Source organism: Hyaena hyaena, unplaced genomic scaffold (assembly GCF_003009895.1).
Source record: "Hyaena hyaena isolate Hyena2069 unplaced genomic scaffold, ASM300989v1 scaffold_44, whole genome shotgun sequence".
NCBI classification, from domain to species: Eukaryota; Metazoa; Chordata; class Mammalia; order Carnivora; family Hyaenidae; genus Hyaena; species Hyaena hyaena.
The window spans coordinates 2,762,024-2,776,837 of NW_024080676.1; the positions used below are offsets into that span (position 1 = coordinate 2,762,024).

The 14,814-nt window shown below is 34.6% G+C and overlaps 1 protein-coding gene across 1 annotated transcript in view; it reads left to right on the top strand.

The window, feature by feature from the left end:
• TBC1D12 (TBC1 domain family member 12) overlaps positions 1-14,814 on the top strand; it is a 102,650-nt gene that overhangs the window by 76,826 nt on the left and 11,010 nt on the right. The window contains exons 5-9 of the mRNA XM_039230214.1: positions 1,536-1,653; positions 2,884-2,990; positions 8,030-8,110; positions 11,118-11,206; positions 12,216-12,287. Coding sequence (XP_039086145.1) covers positions 1,536-1,653; positions 2,884-2,990; positions 8,030-8,110; positions 11,118-11,206; positions 12,216-12,287 — 467 coding nt within the window. The remainder of the gene's footprint in view (positions 1-1,535; positions 1,654-2,883; positions 2,991-8,029; positions 8,111-11,117; positions 11,207-12,215; positions 12,288-14,814) is intronic.

Sequence of the window (14,814 nt, forward strand, 5' to 3'; positions counted from 1 at the left end):
AATTATATAGGGGTGCCTGGGTGGCTTAGTCGGTTAAGCGTCCGACTTTTGCTTAGGTCATGATCTCGCGGTTCGTGGATTCGAGCCCCGCATCAGGCTCTGTGCTGACTGCCAGCTCAGAACCTGGAGCCTATTTCAGAGTCTGTGAATCCCTCTCTCTCTGACCCTCCCCTGCTCACGCTGTCTCTCTCTCTCTCTCCTAGAAATAAATAAAACATTAAAAAAAAATTTTTTAATTATAATAACTATAAATAGATATACAAAACATTACATATAATTATATATTAATATTTATATATTAATATTAGTACATTAATATAGTATATATAATTATATGCTGTAACACACATTATATATTAATGACCTGTTGTACATAATTTTATAAAATTATATATAATATAGTTGTATATTATATACATAATTTATAGTTTTTTTAAATGTTTGTTTATTTTTGAGAGAGATGGAGTGTGAGCAGGGGAGGGACAGAGAGAAAGGGAGACACAGAATCCAAAGCAGGCTCCAGGTTCCAAGCTGTCAGCACAGACCCCAACGCGGATTCCAAACCCACGAACTGTGAGATCATGACCTGAGCCAGAGTCAGATGCTTAGCCGACTGAGTCACCCAGGCTCCCCTACATAATTATCTTATATATATTATATACCACTTCTTTTTTTGAGGCATCTCTTGTTTCCGAGTTGTGACTTCTGATTTTCTGTTATGTATAACATATATATAATTACAACATAATATTACAACAAATACAACAAATAATTATATATATATTATATGTTATATATATAATTATGTGTATATTGATCACTTTCTTTGAGGCATCTCTTGTTTCAGAATTGTGCCTTCTGATTTTCATAGGGGTGCTGTGTATGTATGTTAGGGTTTTTAAATTTGAGTCTAAGTAGTAAAGTGAGACATCATACTAGAAAAGGTTAAGTGTAATAATCCCATTGGCAGGATTATTATTCAATGTCATGTGCTTTTATGTGAGGAAATTCATAAACCCCTTCCCTATATGAAAAAAGATATTAGTTAATTACTCAAAGTTGTTAAGGTTTTAGATAATTCACGACAGATTTTGGTTTATTGATTAAGTATAAATACAATATGTGATATAGTAATCTGTTTATTTTTCCTGCCTTTGTTCTGTTTACTTTTTTAGAATAGATGTAGGGGCACCTGGGTGGTTCAGTCAGAAGAGCATGTGACTCTTGATATCAGGGTTGTGAGCTTGAGGCCCACATTCGGTGCAGAGATTACTAAAAAAGAAAATAATGTAAAAAGAAACAAACTTAGAATAAGAAGTGTTACATTAAAATTATATTAATCAAGTATATTTTCTTTCTCTTTTTCCCCTATTTCCTTTCTTCCTTCTTTTCTCTTCCTTCCCTCCTTTCTTCCTTGCTTCTTATTATCAAAATATTCCTTATGAGAAAGCTTGTTTTTTAGACTTAGGTAGAAGGAGAAGGGCATTATGATCTAGCTTTTTTGTATTGAAATAATTTTTACTTGTTTAAAACAGAAATTAAAGAAGCCTATAAAAGGAAAAAAATAATGAAAGAACGATTTAAACAGGAAGAAAATATTGCAAGTGCAATGGTAATTTGGATCAATGAAATACTGCCCAATTGGGAAGTAATGTAAGTAAGCAGACTTTTCCTGAATTTGAGTCTGTCTCCAAAGATCTCATATTTCTGATTCTCTATTTTTATTACTTCCAACATGTATCTTATGCTTTGGCTAAATTATACTGTTAATCAGTGTCTGAAAAATGTCATGATTATTTGTGTGCCTTTAATTTTATACAGCCCTCAATCTCTAATACTTCCTTTACTGACCACCCTCTCTATGCCTGTTAGAATTTTACCTTTCCTTTGAGGATATTCATCTGAAATGCTAGTTGATCCATGAAAATTTAATTTCCTTAGTCACCATATTTTCTTAATTCTAACATATCCTCTGTTGCAAGGTGCATTACTGATGTAATAGCAGGTTTTTGCAAAGAAAATATTAAATATGTAATTCATTGTAAGATGCATTTGTTAAATGTTAAATATTAAAGTGATTTTAATATACTTCTCTCATAATCATAAATGTGCTGTATATGATCTTTTCCTTTTCTAACATCCCATTATAGTTTGAGGTTAATAATACTTTTTGCTTTACTTTGCCTCTTATTTTCTGATAATATTTTTGTACATGCCTTATCTTCCCTCGAGACTGGAGGGTAGGAGATATATTCCACAGTGCCTAGTGTAGGATATGCATTGGGAATTTGTTGAATATGGTACAATGTAATAGGTATCAAATTAGGCTCTTTACATAAGTAATCACATTTGATTCTTATAATCTTTACTCCCATTTATCTTACAGAAAAGCTCAGGGTCAGAGAGGTTAAGTGATTTGCCCAAGGTTATACAATTAATGAATAGTTAAACCAGATTTGAATTACTGTCCATCTGACTCTAAAGCCCATACTCTTTAGGTAGACACACTGCCTCTCAAAGACAAGGACCTTACCCATAATAAATACCTTGTGGTTTTTTTGGTACTGAGTTGACAGGTGTTTATGTTCCTTTTATCTTGTTTTTATGATTGTCCACCTATTTCTGATTCAATGTACCCTATAAGTGGGAGCTGTAGAAGGCAGCTCCTTTAAATTACTCTTGTCCTTTTGTAGGACGCCATATATTTTTTAGGCTTCTGTTGCTTACAAGCATGAACCCCCACAGAAAAAATGTATCACATACATAACTATGTTCTTAAAAATCATTCAGTCACTTAGACCATAGACTAGGTGAACCATCATGCAACTAGTGTTTTTGGTATTAAAAGTAACTTTGTCCTTTTTTCTCCCCCTTTAATTCTAGGCGTAGTACAAGAAGAGTTCGAGAATTGTGGTGGCAGGGATTGCCCCCTAGTGTTCGTGGGAAAGTTTGGAGTCTAGCTGTAGGAAATGAACTAAATATCACTCCTGGTTTGTATTCTATATTCAGTTACTCCCACACATGAAAACAGCCATCTCCAGAGTTACAAAACAGATTAGTAGATTGGCCATTTTAAAAAGGCATTACCAGATATAATGTCATTTTAGAGCATGCTTCATTCCTACTCCCTCCAAAACCTGGTATGATTTAATGAGTAAGTGATTATATAAGTAAGTTTGTGGGGTTTTCCTTTAGTTTACAACCATCAGTAATATTTTTGACATCAAGATATCTTCACTGCAGATAACTTCTGGGATTCTAGGTAGTAGTGGTTGTAAAAGTTATACAAAGAAAAATAGTGTAATTGTGGAAAGGTTTCCCCTTTATTAAAAAAAAATATATATATATATACATATATATAGTGATAAAAGTCTAGAAATTTATTTTCCTACATCTCTACCCAAACCAGTCCTTTTGGATTTTTTTTATTTGAAAATTTCCAAATTTAAAAAACAAAAATAAGATTCACAAGGAACTGTTTTATTTTCTTATGTTTGTTAAAACCTGAAAGGATAGAAGTAAATGGTAAAGTGCCTTTGATGCAGTAGAAAGATCAAATTAGAATAATATCAAATAGAAGAAAATGTAAAATAATAATAAAAGGTACTAAATAGGTCTGAGTAGTAATGTAGACAGTGGCACCACAGAAAGATTTAGGGACTCTGGTATAATAATGTAAATAATATATTGTTATGTTACTGTAAAAATTGTATTTATATATTCGTTTTTTTAAAGTAAAGCAATAGTAAGGTACAAACTGTATGCTTCTTCCCTCTCTTCTACCCAAACTCCTGCTTTTGATCCTACCAGACCTTTTTTCTGTGCACGTAAAAAAAAGTGTGCATCAGCATATGGTAATTTTTAAGGCTTCTCTTTTATTTTTATTCCCACAAAAAGGAATTTATGCCATAAGCTTATTCTGTGGCTTATTTTTTTCCATGCTCTAATCTATCATGAGCACTACATACAAGTGTACCTTGTACGTACTGTAGCTGCACTGTAGTCCACAGTTTGGCTGTTCTATGACTTCATTGTTTTCTTAGTGATAGACAAATCAATGACATCTATGTTAAAAGAACAATCAAGGTACTGTTTTCTACCTCTAAAAAGTGATTAAAATGACTGAGAATTACCCCCATAGGGGATGACTGATAATAATAAAAAGAAACATTTACTAAAAGCCTCAAAAAATAAACTTTGACCTATTTATTCTAGTTCTAAACGATAAGAACATTATCAGGATTGAGTGCAAAAGCTTTTCTACAAGGATGCCCATTGTAGAAAATCAGTGTTGTAGATATAACCAGATAGAATTATAACAAAAATCTAAATATTTATCTTTAGCCTTCAAAGTGGTGCCAACTTTGAATGGCATGATTATGAATTATTTTTAACATTGATTTTCACAAATATTCTATAATGAAGATGTTATTTTAACCAGACCTTTTTTTTTTTTTTTTTTTTTAAATTAAAAGAAGAGAATTTAAAGGAAGAATTAAGTGGGGTGCCTGCCTGGCTTAGTAAGTAGAGCATGCAGCTCTTGATCTTGGGGTTATGAGTTCGAGCCCCACCTTGGTGACAGAGTTTACATTAACTAAAAATTAATAAATAATAAATGTTTTATTAATTTAGCTTAGAAAGATTAGAGACTACATGACCTAACTGTGCCCCCCAAATAAAACAAAGGTTTGCTTTGCTCTCTGTGCTTAAAACAGATTAAAAGGAAATAATTTTACATTATAGTCAGAACTTTCAGCTAGATAATTAAAACCCTTAATATTAAGGATTGTTGGACATATTGTAATTGTTTAAAGTCTTAGGAATTGGTTTTGCATGTAGTTGAGGTGATAAGTATTGGTGGCTATTTGAAATTAGGTTTTCAGTTTTGTTGAGAACTTTGGCTTTAGAATGTTAAGTATCCGATAGCTTCTACATTAAATATTGGTTAACTGGTATTAAACTTTTGTGATCTGTAATCAAAAAGTTCTTTTTTAAGCTCAAAATATATAAAGTTAGTAACATAATTAGGTCACTTACTTTCAAAGTAATTTTAGATTTTCTTTACTAAATAATTATATATTCAGGAATGGAATAGGTAATCATTTTTATTAGTGGTAGGAAGGAAGCTAAATTTCAGTTGAAGTAAATTTACTTTTGATAACTTTGTTTACTCTTAATGACTAATAATTTGAGTTTTTACTTGTTTCATTTGTTTTAATCATGAAATTTATAACCACTGGAGAAGAGTAACTAAGAATAAAGATTTTAAAGTCAGTCAGATGTGGTTCAAATCTTGGTTCCACTATACATTAGGTTTGTGACCTTGGGCAAATTACTTAACATCTAAGAGAATTAGTTTTCTTCATCTGTAAATGGAGGTAAGATTATTAACTATCTCAAAGGATTGCTCTAACAATTATTTGTGATAATGAATATAAAATTACAGTGAAAGTGAATTTGCTGAGAGTGTATATAGACAGTATCATCATTGTCAGAAAATGAGAAAATAAAAGTTACACTGATCTCAAAGTATTCTCTATTCAAGTCCAAGATATATCTGTAAGTCTGCTTCAGGTTCTACACTTACAGATTCAGAGTAACATAAATGACACCCATGGAGTCAGGCATGGAATTGAACCGAGATATAAGTCTTCTTATTATAGATAAGCACTGTAAATATTCCCTGGAGAGATGTCCTTTGATGTTTTGAAAATGCATTACCACATTTTTCTTATTGAATCAATTTTGTGGCTTCCTAAGGTGATGATTTATTTGATGAGCCTTTCTTCTTCCATGATAGATTTAAAATTTAGGTAGAATAGTGAAACTGGACCTGGCTTGAAATCAGAAATTGTGGACTTCATTTTGGTACCTGATAACTGGAAAAAAAAAAAAAAAGTATATATAATTAAAAAATTATATCTACCTCTTTTACCAAATTATTGATGGACTCAAATAATAGAAATTTAGACTTGTTTTAATTTTTTATATTTTTACATTTTATTTTATTATTTTTTAAGTTTATTATTTTTGAGGGGGGTGGAGGGAGAGAGAGAGAGAGAGAGAGAGAGGGCACATGAGGGGCAGAGAGAAAGGGAGAAAGAATCCCAAGTAGGCTCTGCACCGTACGTGTGGAGCCCAGTATGGGGCTCGAACTCATGAATGGTAAGATCCTGACCTGAGCTGAAATCAAGAGTCAGGCGCTCAGTTGACTGAGTCACCCAGGTACCCCAAATTTTGAGTTTTTAAAAAAAATTTCTAAACCATTAGTAGTAATGAAAAATGAGCAGAAGGGGGAAGAGATCAAAATAGAGTCTATTTGAAATGTATCTAGTCAGTTTTTTATAATGTGATTCTTGGCAATATAATAATATTTTTTGTGGTACATACATTGGAATACTATGGAGTTTAAAAAGAAAACTGAGGCAGATTTTATTATACTAATAAAGAACAGCTTCCAATATAATAAAGCAAGATGCAGATCAGTGCTATATTATGTTGCCACACTTTTTTTAAGAGGAAGATATATCTGTATATACTTAATACATACATATTTTCATCTTTAGGGTTCTGATAAGCACAGTCACATCTGAGGGAAGGAAATATATTTTTCATCCTATACTGTTTTGTACTACTTGAATTTTTAACAAATTGTTCATTGAGGGGTGCCTCTGTCTGTTGAGCATCCAACTTCAGCTCCGGTCGTGATCTCACAGTTCGTGAGTTTGAGCCCCACATTGGGCTCTGTGCTGATGGCTTAGAGCCTGGAGCTTGCTTCAGATTCTGTGTCTCCCTTTCTCTCTGCTCCTCCCCTGCTTATGCTCTGTCTCTCCTTCAAAAATAAATAAACATTTAAAAAAAAGTTCTTTTAATTGTTCATTGTATTGCCTTTAAACAGACTTGTTATTTAAAAAGATCAATTGAAGGGGCGCCTGGGTGGCTCAGTCGGTTAAGTGTCTGACTTCTGCTCAGGTCATGATCTCACGGTTCATGGGTTCGAGCCCTGTGTCCGACTCTGTGCTGACAGCCAGCTCAGAGCCTGGAGCCTGCCTCAGATTCTGTGTCTACCTCTCTCTCTGACCCTCCCTTGCTCATGCTGTCTCTCTGTCTCTCGGAAATAAGTAAAAAGTTAAAAAAAATAAAAATAAAAAAATAAAAAGATCAATTGAAGCAAAAACTGTTCTTGGTATTTTGGGCAATATATAAATGTTGGTGTTTGATAAGAAATATTTCTTGCTACTCATCTGGCATTGAAATATTCTGTTTTTGTGTAATTTAGAAAATCAGTTATAGAAAATAAAGACAATTAAAATCTGAGAATTGAGAAAAAACTTGTTTCTTCTGTTCTTGAAGTTGTATCAAGGTCCTGTGTATGGAAGCATAGAGTGACAGTATCAAAAAGTGATTAGTATTTAAAAAGATGTGAGTAGAGATTTTTGCATGCAAGCACTTTGACCAAACTATGTGAAGTTTAGGTAGCTTTAGATATCAATATCATAATGGAGAAACCAGCTTCAGGTGAGAAGGAAAGCCAGAACTAACATTTTTTGACAGTCTCTAAGGTGTCAGGAACTTTATGCAAATTATCTTGTTTAATCATCAGTATCCCATGAGTAGGCATTCTCTGTCTCCAATTTAAAGATGAAGAAAGCCGTGTTCCAGAGTGACAGTGACTTTCTTAAAGTCCAAAATACCACAGAGCTGGTATTTGAATCTAGGTCTGACTGACTCCAAAAATCATTTTTCTGCTATTCACAATGATACTCCTTTAGCAAAAGTATTTCTTCCTGCCTCATACTTATATTCTCTGCTGTAGCTATTAGGATGACCACGGTGCAGTATTTTATTTTCTATCTTTCCAGTTGTGGTAATAAATAGTTTTGGTAGAATCAGTTTGTGACATTTTTGATGCCTGCTAGGTAAGGAAGGCCTAAGCTATAAAAAGATGTTTTCTTTATTTTTAAGAAGAGAAATTAAAATAGATGAATGTATTTTCCTATTTATTAATTTTTGTTTTGTTTTCCCCCAGAACTTTATGAAATCTTTCTCTCGAGAGCAAAAGAACGGTGGAAAAGCTTTAGTGAAACAAGTTCAGAGAATGATACAGAAGGTGTGATTTTTTTTTTTTTAAATATAAATTTCTGGGTGAAAATCCAGTTACTGAAGATACTAGTGTGATTTTTACCATGTGTCAGGAAATGTAGTAATTGCTTTACTTACATTATCTTCTTTAATGTTAGTAACCCTTTAAGTTGGTGGTTAGCCTGAATGTTATAAAAGGAAACTGAGGCTCAAAGTAGTTAACTTGTAAACAGTGAATCTGTGATGTAATCCCAGGTTTTTGGGCCTCAGAGCTCAGGATTTATTCACAGCAGTAAGACTAATGGGGTGCAGTATTTTTAAGCTCTTAACGTAAAGGTAGATGATCTTCGGGGCACCTAGGTGGCTCAGTGGGTTGTGTCCAACTTTGGCTCAGGTCACGCTCTCGCTTTTCGTGAGTTTGAGCCTGTGTTGGGCTCTGTGCTGACAGCTTGGAGCCTGGAGCCTCCTTCAGTTTCTCTCTCTCTCTATGTGTGTGTGTGTGTGTGTGTGTGTGTGTGTGTGTGTGTGTGTGTGTCTCGCTGTCCCTCCCCCACTCATACGGTTTCTTTCTCTCAAAAATAAAGATTAAAAAATTAAAAAGATAGATGGTCTTCATTCCTCACTTGTGACTTCCTGTCTCCTCACTCACTGACTTTTACTCACTTCTAATACATTATTTATAATTCTTATTGTGCCATAGCCTTTGTTGATTTAACTCCTAGATTTCATCTTTCCTTCCACTTTCATTAGTTTTTTTTTCCCTAATCATTTTGGAGAAAACAGGAGCACTTTTTTCCTGTTAACATTATTTATTAAATATAGGTAAATTTATTCAACCATCTCTTGTCCTTAAATAAGAGTTATTTGCCACTTTTCTTTATATATATGTTCTACTTCATAGAAAGCACACACTCTTCTCTTGCCAGTAAAACTCTAAAAAGGTTTAGAATAGAGAAATGGTATACATTGCAGGGTGGTTTCCTGTGAGTATGCAAACAACTTTGTTAAATTCCTTGAATACTCTTCTATTTTAGAAGAATGAAAGTAGGGCGAGGATGGGCGCCTGGGTGGCCCAGTTGGTTGAGCGGCTGGTCATGGTCTCACAGCTCATGGGTTCATGTCTCACATCAGGCTCTATGCTGACAGTTCAGAGCCTGGAGCCTGCTTTGGATTCTGTGTCTCCCTCTCTTTCTGTGCCTCCCCCACTCGTGCTCTGTCTCTCAAAAATGAATAAAGGTTAAAAAAATTTTAAAAGAGAAAGTTGGGTGGGGAAAATTGACTAAAGAAGGCTAGAGCAAAGACTTGATTTTGAGAAACGATCACGGAAGTATTGTTCTAAGACCTGTTAGCGGAGTCAGCTCTTTGTGGGAAACTAGAAGTGCAAGGAAGGACAAGATACAAGAGGCTTTAACTGTTTCATAATTCTTCTTGAATATACTTTTATAAAGTATTGAAAGTATAAGAATTAAAATTAACAGCATTTACTTTTGAGACATTTTGTCATGATTAAGTGGTAGAAGTTGCATTTTAGTAGAAATTAATTGCATATAAATGAAGAATTGTTCCAATAAGGAACAGTATTCTGTTTAAATTACTGATTTCTTATCTCCTGTGTGTTTATAATTTACAGTTATCATTTAACTTTTTGGCCATTGTTTTTTAAATATTCTGCCACATTGCTTCTGTCCTTTTTGGACTCCAGTTACGTGTATGTTGGACCACTTCACAGGGTCCTACAAGACTTAAACACTTAAAAAAAAACAAAAAGACTTAAACACTTAAAAACCTTTTGTTTTCCTTCTGTGCCTCAGTTTAGATGATTTTTATTCCTATAATCAATTTCACCAATCCCTTCTTTTCCTATATTCAGTCTATATGAGTCTTTAATTTCAGATTTTATATTGTGTAATTGTAGAATGTCTACCTGCTTCTTTTTGTAGATTCTATTTCTCTGTAGAAATTCTTCATCTTTCCATCCCATACATTTACCCCCACCTTTTCCTCTATTTTCTTGAACATGTAACAGTTAATATTCTTGTTTGTCAATTCTATTGCCGGGTCATCTTCATGTTTGCTTTTATTGTCTGTTTTTTCCCCCTTGATTGTAAGTCATATTTTTCTGCTTCTTTGCATATCTTAAAATTTTTAATTAAATGTAAGTCACTGTATTTAAGAATAATATAGAAACTGAAGTGGATGCTTCCCCTGAAGAGGAGGCATGCCCTTTTCTGCCAAGCAGTTGGGTTATCACCTCCGTTCAGTCAGTAACTGAGCTAGATTGGGACAAGATTGCAGCTTTAGATACGCTTAGTCCATTGTGGGTTTCAAATATCTTGGTAGGAGGAACTGTCCTATTTTTCTTAGAGTCTCCTCCCTCCCCTGACACAGTCTCCCTTACAACTTTTGGTTTTGTTCTGCCTTTCCAGCCTAGCTTTCTGTACTACAGTAGCACTCAGCAGAAGTCCTATAGGGATAAACCAGTTACACATTTAGGTTCCTCTACATTCCATCTGTCACATGAGTGTTATTTGGTCATGAAAAGGTATAATCGTTTCTCTTTTCCCAAGCAGAATACCTTTGTGTATGGCAAGCTTGGTCCTTAGCTCCTGCCCAGAGTTGGCATATGCTTCTAAGAAGAAAAATGGCTACCTAGGAGAGTCTCTTTTATTTCTGGAATTTAAGTCCTCCCTCTGTCTACAACATTCATATGCTTTTTTTTAAAAGCTTATGATATTTGAAACTTACTTGTTTTTTCCCAGTTGTTATTGTGGCAGTGATAATCTGTTCTTACCTTGTATAAAAACTGAAAGTAGAAATCCTTCATATACCTTTCTGATAAGTATATAAATATTCTCTTTATACAAGAAACTCTTATGTTCTGGCAAAAGCTGAGTGGCATTTCTTTAAATTTCTTGATTATTAAGCTTTTAACTTTCCTTAAGTAACATCTATGGTCTGTGATCATTCTGTGTATACAAGATTGAACTGGGAATAGCCAGGTAATCATTTTAATTTTATCTACCTTGCAAATGCAGGTGTATCTGTTGCTGATCGGGAGGCCAGTCTGGAATTAATTAAGTTGGACATATCCCGAACATTTCCATCCCTTTACATCTTTCAGAAGGTGAGTTTTCTAACCAGTTGTAACTAGTTTTTTTTAATTAATTAATTTATTTATTAAGTAGGCTTCATGCCCAGTGTGGAGCCCAGCATGGGGCTTGAACTCACAACCCTGAAATCAAGACCAAGAGTCGGTCACTTAACCAACTGAGCCACCCTGATGGCCCTATAACTACTTAAATGTTTTTTAATCTGACAGAACAAATTCTTAAATGCATAGCTATTATTTTTTTAAAGGCAAAACTATAAAAATTAGAGACCTTTGTGTAGAAAGTGTGAACTGGTAGGAAAATTCTGAAGGAATTTCTGTTATTTTATTCCATAACGGAATGCATTACGTTTAGCATAGCCCATGATACCGTTACTCATTGAAGTGAATTTCTTCGTTTTACTTTTTATTCTATAAGATCTTTAATTTTAACATTTTGCTTAGTCAGTTGTTAAAACATAAAGAACTTCTGCCCAAACCTTAGTTTTCCAAAATTATTATTGAATGGGAAAAAATGGCTTATAAAAATCATTTTGTGCAGAGGTCATCATGAGTTGCTTATACTTTATGAGAAATGATTACTTTTTGTGTGAACTGTATATTTCACAGATGGAATTCCTCTATCTTTAGATTGATAAAATAAGAAAAATTTTTACATTAAGATTAAAATTATTGATAAACTTAACGTGCCATAGCTTGATGGTTTTCTTTTGCTGAAATTATATTATATGAAATGAAATCATCTATTTCATCATAATCTTATTGTACCAATTCTAGCAATCTTTAAAATGGTACACAGACTGTATAACTTGTATCTGTCAAGTGAGTTTATTTGGCTTTTTCAGGGTTAAATTTTTTTCATTCTTTAGAGAAAATATTTTGGCAGAGTATATTTAGAATATTTCTGGTAATGATAAATATACTAACTAAAACTAGTCATTTAGGAAGTTTTTAAAAAATTATTTAGGAACTAACTTAGAGACAATTATTTGTATAGTTTGACATTTCATTTTTCTCTCCTAAGGGTGGTCCATATCATGATGTCTTACATAGTATCTTAGGGGCATATACATGTTACAGACCTGACGTTGGTTATGTAAGTATTTGTTTCAGTCTGGTTTTTGAATATAAACATTTTATCTTCTCAAAGTATCTTACATTGCACTAGCTCCCAAATATCTGTATTCTCTGTGTCTTATTTTTCTTTGGCCTACCAACTTACCCAGAGAGGAATCTGGCAGAGATTACCTGCCAGATTTCTGGGAGAGCTGCTGGGCTTTCATTATTCAGTTTGTAAACTTTTATTTATTGCCACTGCTGTTTATGCGGTGCTTTATTCCCTTCTCCCTGTGCCTGTGCTTCTAGAGATAAGCCAAGTTCAGGGAAAGATAGGCACCTATCCATATAGGATAGAGGAAGGAGATTTGTGCCTTTTATAAATTGTTTGAATCCTAGTTTTGGCCTTACCTCCCAGTTCCAGAGGGACCTGATAACTTTAGTTTCTGAGCCTTCCAGATTTATGGTTGAATTGGCTTGCTGCTTATTGGCTTCCTCCTCTGCAGATATTTTAGTTTCAGCATTCTACATTTAGTTAAATCTAAATGCTATTGACATTTTTATTTACTGTTTATATTATTTTCCAATTTCTTTGTCCTTCTAGGCTAATATTTTTTTTCTTTATCGTCATTTTATTTGGATTTGGGAGGGAACAAAGAAAAATGTGAGTGTTCAATCTGCCATGTTTAACTAGAAGTCATAAAACCTCATCTGCTCACCTTTGTCTTCAAATAGAAGAGTTTAGAGAATAGGATTGTTGTCTGGTACAACTTACTCTATTTTGTTAAATGTTCATTTGTACATTTGTTCATTCATTCACTCAACAAATATTTATTTGTGTGCTCATTGCTATATGCCAGGCATTGTTCTAGACACTTGAGATAACCTCAGTGAACAAAGTAAAGATTATTCCCCTTCTGACACTTAGGATTTAGAAGGAGGAGACAAACAAACAACAAACAAATTGTTATATTAAAAGGTAATAAGTGCTACCGGACAACTAAAAAGTATGGTGTATAAAGAGGGAAAGTGCTAGGTTTGAGAATGGGGCAGGTTTTACATTAAAGAAGTAGTCAAGTAGTCCTTCTGGAGAAAGTGAAATTTGAACAAGGAGTCTAAACTCTCTTGTTTGGGGATGCCTGAGTGGCTGAGTTGGTTAAGCATCTGACTCTTGATCCTCTACTCAGGTCTTGATCACAGCCTGGTAAGTTCAATCCCTGCACTGGGCTCCATGCTATGCATGAAGCCTATTTAAAAGTGAAATGAAATGAAGATTCTCTTGCTCATGTTTTATGTCATAGAATTATAAAACGTTATGTAATTTTCACATCTTTTAAAGATTTTATTTTTGGGGCGCCTAGGTGGCTCAGTCGGTTGGGGTTCCAGCTTCCGCTCAGGTCATGATCTCGCAGTTTGTGGGTTTGAGCCCCACGTCAGGCTCTGTGCTGACAGCTAGCTCAGAGCCTGAAGCCTGTTTCGGATTCTGTGTCTCCCTCTCTCTCTGACCCTCCCCTGCTCACGCAGTCAGTCTGTCTCTCTCTCTCTCTCTCTCTCTCTCTTTCTCAGAAATAAATTTTAAGAAACATTAAAAAATTTTGTTTAAAAATAAAGATTTTATTTTATTTTATTTTTTTTACAAATAGTTTATTGTCAAATTAGTTTCTACATAACACTCAGTGCTCATCCCCAAAGTGCCCTCCTCCATGCCCATCCCCCCCTCCCCCCCACATCCATCAGTCCTCAGTTTTTGTCAGCATTCAAGAGTCTCTCATGGTTTGCCTCTCTCCCTTTCCCCCACCATTTCCGCCCTTCTTCTCCCCCTTGTTCCTCCGTCAAGTTCCTCCTAATCCTCCTATACGTGCAAACATATGGTATTTGTCCTTCTCTGCCTGACTTATTTCGCTCAGCATAACACCCTCAAGGTCCATCCATGTTGCTACACATGGCCAGATTTCATTGTTTCTCATTGCCGTGTAGTATTCCATGGTATAGATAAACCACATCTTCTTGATCCATTCATCTGTTGATGGACACTTAGGCTCTTTCCATGTTTTAGCTATTGTGGAGAGTGCTGCTATGAACATTGGGGTACATGTGCTCCTATGCCTCAGCATTTCTGTATCCCTTGGGTAAATTCCTAGCAGTGCTATTGCTGGGTCATAAGGGAGTTCTATTGTTAGTTTCCTGAGGAACCTCCACACTGTTTTCCAGAGGGGCTGTACCAGTTTACATTCCCACCAACAGTGCAGGAGGGTGCCCGTTTCTCCACATCCTCGCCAGCATAAAGATTTTATTTATAAGTAATCTCTACACATCCATTGTGGGGCCTGAACTCATGACCCTGAAATCAAGGGTCACATGCTCTTCCAACCAAGCCAGCTAGGTGCCCTGGTTATAGATTATTTCTAAGTAGAATAAAACTCTTTTGAGTCTTGAGTATCACCTGTCTATAGGTTCTCTGATACAAACTTTCTATTTTGAAGCAAGGAAATGTAGGGAGCTATTACTTTGCCTGAACTGTATCTACTGTGAACTGGGCTTGCACTATGGTGGTGCTCCAAGGTCAG